Source organism: Gavialis gangeticus, unplaced genomic scaffold (genome assembly GCF_001723915.1).
Source record: "Gavialis gangeticus isolate Ggan-Ray unplaced genomic scaffold, GavGan_comp1, whole genome shotgun sequence".
Classification (NCBI taxonomy): domain Eukaryota; kingdom Metazoa; phylum Chordata; order Crocodylia; family Gavialidae; genus Gavialis; species Gavialis gangeticus.
Window position 1 is genome coordinate 76,104 of NW_017728998.1, and position 6,988 is coordinate 83,091.

The following is a 6,988-nucleotide window of genomic DNA, read 5'->3' on the forward strand; positions in this document are numbered from 1 at the left end:
CTCCTGATGTCTAGCCTGAATCTACTCTCAGTCAACTTATGGCTGTTGTTCCTTGTTACCCCCGGTAGCACTCAGGACTCTCCCATAGCTTGCTGGTCCCCCTTGGCAAGTTTATAGGCAGCCACCAGATCCCACCTCAGCCTTCTCTTACGGAGGCTGAACAGGTTCACGTCCCGTAGCCTCTCCTCGTAGGGCCTGCCCTGCTGCCCCCTGATCATGCAAGTGGCCTCCTCTGGACCCTCTCCATGTCGTCCACATCCCTCCTGAAGTGTGGTGCCCAGAACTGGACGCAGTACTCCAGCTGCAGCCTGACCAGTGTCACAGAGGGGGAGGATCACCTCCCTGGACCTGCTCGTGATGCATCTGTGGATGCATGACAAGGTACGGTTGGCCTTCCTGACTGCGTCCCCAGTTTGCCGGCCCATGTTCATCTTGGAATTGATAGTGATTCCAAGATCCTTCTCTGCCTCTGTGCTGACGAGAAGGGAGTTCCCCAGCCTGTAGGTATGCAGCTGATTCTCCCTCTCCAGGTGCAACACCTTGCACTTGTCAGTGTTGAAACCCGTCCTGTTCTCATCCGCCCACCCCTGTAACCTGCCGAGATCTAGTTGTACCCTGGTCCCTCCCTTCTAGCGTGCCCACTTTTGCCCACATCTTAGTGTCATCTGCGAACTTGAACAAGGTGCTTTTCACCCCCTTGTCCAAATCGCCGACGAAGATAATGAACTGTGCGGGCCCGAGAAGCGAGTCCTGGGGAACCGCACTGCCCACATCCCTCTAGGTCAAAAAAGACCCGTCCACCACCACTCTCTGGGTGTGGCCCTCCAGCCAATTTTCGACCCATCTGACAGTATAAGCACTGACACCACAGACGCCTAATTTTTTTTTAATGAGGATGGGGTGAGAGTCAGTGTCAAAGGCCTTCCCAAAGTCCAGAAAGATTACATGCACCATGACACCTGCATCCAAGGCTTTTGTGACCTGGTCATAGAAGGCCACCAGGTTGGTCTGACAGGACCTGCCTCTAATGAACCCATGTTGATTGCTCCTAAGCAGAAACTCCCCTGCTGGGCCCTCGGAGATGTGCTCCTGGACGATATGAATAAAGATAATACATAACTGGGTGCGTAAAACCATGAACAGGCACACGTCTAATGCTGCAGCTGTTTCTAATAGCTGGTCACACAACGAAAGAAGCTGCCAGTAGAAGATGGCATGCCCTGCAGATCTAGCTGTTTGGTCTGTCAGAGACAAAGATCCCCTCTGCTAGGCACCATCATGCACCTTCATGCTTCAGGCATCACTGATTTACCCCAATCCAAACAAGTAAGGTTCCTTACCTTTCAACAACTGCTCTTTGCATGGCCTCTTGGCTGTATGGACACTTCCCCACAACAATCGCTGAGAAATACACTGGCTGCTCCAGCAAATGCATCAGAAGGGCTCCTTGACATCCCAGCACGTTCCAACGAGCCAGCTTGTCACTGCAGGACATGGAACACGTCCTATCCCCACGGCCCGGCTTTACTCTTAGCAATCCCACGTGATGGTACTCAACCCCAGGCCCCAGAGCATCACCCAGCTCTCCTGGCACACACTTAGCTCCAGTTCTGTAAACATCCATCACCTTGGCTTTCGTCCGGCCAGCCTCCTGGGCAGCTACTGCACTCACTGTTTGTCCACCTTCAGTGGACGCAGCAGTGCTGGGATCGGTGTGTTGTAAACTCCCTTGTTTCCCAGAAACCTGTGAAGTAGCTGGCCCCTCAGTGACCTCCCATGAACAACTGCTGGTGACAACTTTCACTCTTTTGCTTAGTTGCTCACTTTCAGTTCCCTCTGTTTTCCTTTTGTTTTCTGGACCCAGGGGGTCACGGTTCATACCACACTCTGCTGACTGTCTTATCACACCTTCTAAACCAACCGGCTTGCAAGGCTGGTCCTCTCGTTCACTCATGGGAATAATGGAGGCATCCCCACCTAGAAGAAAGGAAGCCACATCAGCACAGGCTGACAAGGAGAGCCCTGCTTGTGGCTACTGACCCATGCAGATCCTTTCAGTGATGTGGCAAAAGCTGCACCCTGCAAGGATCTGAATTCAGGAAAATGGATTAAGCATTGGGAACAATGAGTTCTTTACGCAACACTACACCCACGGGACTTTGAGCCCACTCTGTCTTGCGTGAAAATTCAGACGCAACTTATACTCCTCCTATGGCTTCAGCATACCTCAAGGAAATGCTAGAAGCCACCTGCACTAAGCAGAGAAGGGTCTGGGATCAAAACAGCAGCAATCATTAAAATAGAGAGTGTTAAGAGCATGTGCTCACACAATAATGGCACCCTTCCACCACCCTGCTAAACTGACAGACCCTAAACACAAAGTTGAGGGCTGAACTTGGAACGCAGAGAGGTGGATGCACAGCTGACAGAAGGATATTAAGGGTCATGTTCTCTCTCTCCCAGCACTTAAAACTTGAAAATGCAGTTTCTTCTCACACATCCATATTGGCAAAGGAAAAACCACCACAGATTCCTGCATCTAAGTGATAACAGACTGTGAAGTAACAGAATTATGAATTTACTTTAGGTTCATAGATTTACTTTAGATCTAAAGTAAATTCATAATTCTGTTACTTTTCTGAAGATCTGCTATTGGACCCAGCCAGCTCAGTCTCAATCAAGCATATTTGTGGCCTATTTGGAGTTGTGCTGTGTCCTTCCAGAAATGCAACCTCTTCAGTTCGGATATTGTTGGGCTTTTTATGTCAGAGCATAAATCTACTCTGAAGTAATTCTTACAAGAAAAAAGTCTTGCATTTCAGTTCAAAAGAACTTTGCAAGGCACAGAACCATGACTAGCAAACAGAACATAAACATACTTGGCTCCCCTGACAGGTGAAAAGGCAGATAAAGCAAAGCAATCTGGAAAAGTGACAGGCCTGAGTATGCTCCAACAGAGCCTCTGGCAAGTTTGATAGGTAGGTCATGCAAAAGAAACTGCTGGCCTATTCCTCCCAAAACAGGAGACTGACACACTCCCTGCTATGCATTAAACAAACCACTACTGCTTTAGAGCCCACATTATTGAGGTGAGATGAGCACTGCCTTGCTCTAACCCAGCAAAAATAAGAGTGGGAGATGGCTCAGGGCCATCAGGCAGAGGTGAGCAGGGGAGTAGGCAGCAATGCTGCACTTACAAGGAGTGTGGCTAGAGAAGAAAATGAAAGTGATGTGTGGCTTGAGTTTCCACTTCCCAGTCTCCGTCCCTGGGATGAAGATGCTACACTGCTGGTGTGAGGCTGCCAGCCCCAGCTGGTAGAGGAGATACCTGATGGACAAGAGAATTATTGTGAACCACTCACAACCTCAAAGAGAGTAAAAAAAATCATGTTTTGAAACAGCACATGAACCCCTGGCCAGGTTACCAGCAGGGTATGCATGTGTGCATGGAAGTTGAGAGGCTACAAAAGGCATACCCCACTCACAGGGGAGGGCCTGCAGCCTACCAGCCTGCAGAAGAAACAAGAGAAAGTGCTGCCTGCACGGAAATAGAACTGCCCTGCTTCATCCACTGGAGGAAGAGGCACTCTGGGTATTTCACTGCATCTATATCGTGGCAACGTGAACATCCCGAGGAAACCAGGCATGACTGCACAGGACGTGGACTGGGTACCAGCATACTAAGGGCTTAGTGCCTCACCTCTGGAAGCTCCTCTTGGCCACAACTTCAGCATGACTGTCATTGAGAACATCCCCTGCAGCAAAGCACAGAAAAAGTCTGTAATGAAGCATGATGTTGAGCAGTATGTAGGGCAGCAAAACAAGTGCAACAGCAAGTACAGCGGTATCTAACAAGGACAACTTGCCTGTTTCTGCAGACCTTCCCCAGCCTAATTCAGACAGCTGCGCTACCCCCAGATATTTAAACCGCCTCAGTGATTCCCACCACACTTCTGCCCTGCAGTACAGTGACACACTGCATGCCTCCAACAAAGGACTGTTGCCTAAGGCCTCTTTGTGCTAGGTTCTCTAGTCACATCTCACAGGAGAGGAAGGTGGGACAGTAGCTGGGTAGGAGAACTTTGTCAACCTCATTGCACGGAACGCAGGAAGCAGGTGCCATGAAGAGTGATGGGGAGAATATGCACATTGGAAAATAAAATGGAATTTATTCACCAGATTGGATATTGAGTTTGGGGAGCACATGAACTCCCCAAAGCTTTTAGGTTACAGAGCTAAAAGATGCCATTCTTAACTTTACTCTTCTTCCCCCCAAAACAGCAAATGGCAAGACAAGAGACATTTCAGACATAAGTCCCCAAATTTTTCTATCTAGTATTTCAGATCGTGAAGGTAGTAGAATAGGGCAAGACCACATGTCAGCACTAGGAATGGACATTAAGAGTTACTTGCCCTGCTCAGAGGGTTTTACTAAGTTTAAGAGTCCACACAAACAAACTTTTCCCATGTCAGGAGATGTTATGAAAACCAGCAATGATATTTTGGTGTTTGATAAAGAGGCCTTTTTAATGCACTACAGGTTTCTAAGTTACACGAGAAGCATTTACTAGAAAAATAAATGAAGCATTTACTTGCTTTAAAGAAAATTTGCTCATAACAGACAAGAATCAAATTAGATGGGCGCTGCACGAACTCTGTCTGCTTCTGGGGATAACCTGTCTACACCAAAAATCCAATCATAGTCAAGTCATTAGAGTACCAGCAGACTTGCACCTATTTCTATGAACAGAAGCCTTGCTAGGAAAAAAACAATGTTCAAAAATAAAACCTGACTGACTAAAACCTAATGCAGATATGAGCAACTGAGCATAGCACATTTCCCATCTCAGAATAAACATTTTAGCTCTTAGGAATACAGAAATTACCACAGTGGCACAGACCCAAATTCTACCTACTTTCACAGCCTGTCTCTGATTGTAGCTCTGCAAAAAGGTGCAAGAATCCTGTAGCTGGCAAACCTGGGATCATCAATCTCACACAGATGCCTAAGAGTCAGAGATCGACTCAGCCCTGGACACAAGGTTTCTACCTGTTCTCAAACATGCCATTACCAACACTAGATACTCTCAATAGCCCAACTACAGCCAATCTTTTTTCAACCGGATCTTGTAAAGATTTTGGCCAGAACACCTTCCTGCTGCAATTTATATATGCCTCACATGAAACAGTATTTCTATCAGTTTTGAATTCCCTTCCTTTTAATGTTGTGGAATGCCTCCTTGCCTTTGTGTTGTGGGACAGAACCTTCTGTCCTCCCTTTGCTACAGCATTCGTTATCCATGTACTTGTCATCTCCCCAGCATTAGCTTTCTCTTGACAGTGACAATCCCAGCGTGTCAATACTTGTACAGTTTTTCAGGCCCTTGTTCATTCCCACTGTTATTCTTTGAATCCCCCTAGTTCTGCCCTGTCACCTTCCAGGAGATGGGGTGACAAGTCCTGCAGTTTCCAGAGGAGACTGATGTAAGGACACAGTTTTGGCAATATTCTCCATTGCTTATGCACCCCAGAGTCGTTGCTCTCTAGGCCCTGTATTGACAAGTTCTCGGTCATTCTTTTCCCAGATTGTTTTCCAACATGATTTACAGAGACAGCTATTCTCCAAGGAGTAGCAGCCAGGTGCAGTCTGGTGCTCCTCCATGACAGTGCAGAGCAAGGAGAAGTAACTTCTCATAGCCTCGGCATCTTCAGGATCTGCCATAGATAACTGACTGCTGTATAAAGGTCTGCTGCGCACAATGAAGTGAGGGCACCACTCTCACTTGCCTGGGCCTGGTCAGTAAGTAGCTCCCTTTGCACCACACTTAACGAAACTGGACTAGAACAAATCTAAAGGTTTTCTTCTCCTTTTCTTTTTAAACACAACAGGCACTTTAGAAGCCTAAAGGACCCGAGTGTCCATGTACATGGATTCTGCTTAGTTCCCTTTAGGGGCTGTGGACAGGCAAGCTCAGCAGCTCCACAGAGACAGTGCTTGTCTTGTGCCCTTGCTCCATTCGAGGAGACTGAGCTCATGCCAATGACACAAGTGATGGGGAGACCAGGACCAGTGCTGGTTTCTGCACCACACTTACCACTTTTTCTCATTTTTGTCTGGCCAATGCATTTTGTTCCAGTCCCCATAGCAACAACTTCCTTAGTTACTGAAAAGGAAATAACATTGGCTGAAAGAACAGCTGCAAAACTCACCACCCTAATTTGAACATCTCAGGCAGCAGACCGGGAGCCCCATGAGCCAGGGCACCAAGCTGGAGGGTACGCAGCGGCCTACCACACAGAGCTGGCTGAGCAGGGCCACTCACCATGCAGTGTCACCCCAATCGTGATACAAGGCACAGCAAGGACAGACCCCTGGTGTGGGAGCCCTCCACGCCAGAAAGCACCAGAGGCCCCAAAACAAAGCACAGTGCCAGGAAAAAGCACGAACGAAGAGGTGACTTAGTCAGACGGGACAGAGGCTCATCCCATCCCCCGCCCCATGGGAGACCTGCCAAGGGCCAGTGCCTGGCTTGGGTCCTCGGGGCGATGCCAGAGCAATCTGCTTTTTCCCCCTAGGCCACTGCACGCAACATCCAGCTGGTCACTCAGAAACCACTGGTCAGTTCCGTCACCGGACAGCCGATGAGAAGCTGCAGTTTTTAACCAGGGCTTCAGGGAAGAGCCAGCGGCAGACGGCACTGAAGACTCCGTACGGGCTGGCCCTCGCGGTGGTTTGGGGCTGCAGCCGAGGGGCAGAGCAGCGAGCTCGGTCACCCCCGCGCGGGAAGTGGCAGTTGAGCCGACCGGTCAGAAATAACTGAGCACAGCGGAGACCCCCGCCGGGCTGCTAAGCAACGGGCACGTGGGGCTCGAGCAAAATGGCAAAGACGCGGGATTGGGGGGAAGGCGGTTTATTAGCCCAGGGCGGGCCGGGCCGGGCAAGCAGCGGTGGCAGCGAGGGCCGGCCGCGGCGGGCGAGCAGGCCCGG

General features: G+C 49.4%; 1 protein-coding gene across 2 annotated transcripts in view; it reads right to left on the reverse strand.

The window, feature by feature from the left end:
* The window catches only part of ADAT1 (adenosine deaminase, tRNA specific 1), a 32,221-nt gene that overhangs the window by 24,725 nt on the left and 508 nt on the right, over positions 1-6,988 (reverse strand). Inside the window, exons 2-5 of one of the 2 annotated variants that reach the window (XM_019505316.1) lie at positions 6,096-6,214; positions 3,701-3,755; positions 3,198-3,328; positions 1,341-1,977 (exon numbers count right to left, since the gene is read on the reverse strand). In XM_019505316.1, coding sequence (XP_019360861.1) covers positions 1,341-1,977; positions 3,198-3,328; positions 3,701-3,755; positions 6,096-6,214 — 942 coding nt within the window. The remainder of the gene's footprint in view (positions 1-1,340; positions 1,978-3,197; positions 3,329-3,700; positions 3,756-6,095; positions 6,215-6,988) is intronic. The other variant, XM_019505315.1, reaches the window with a different exon arrangement.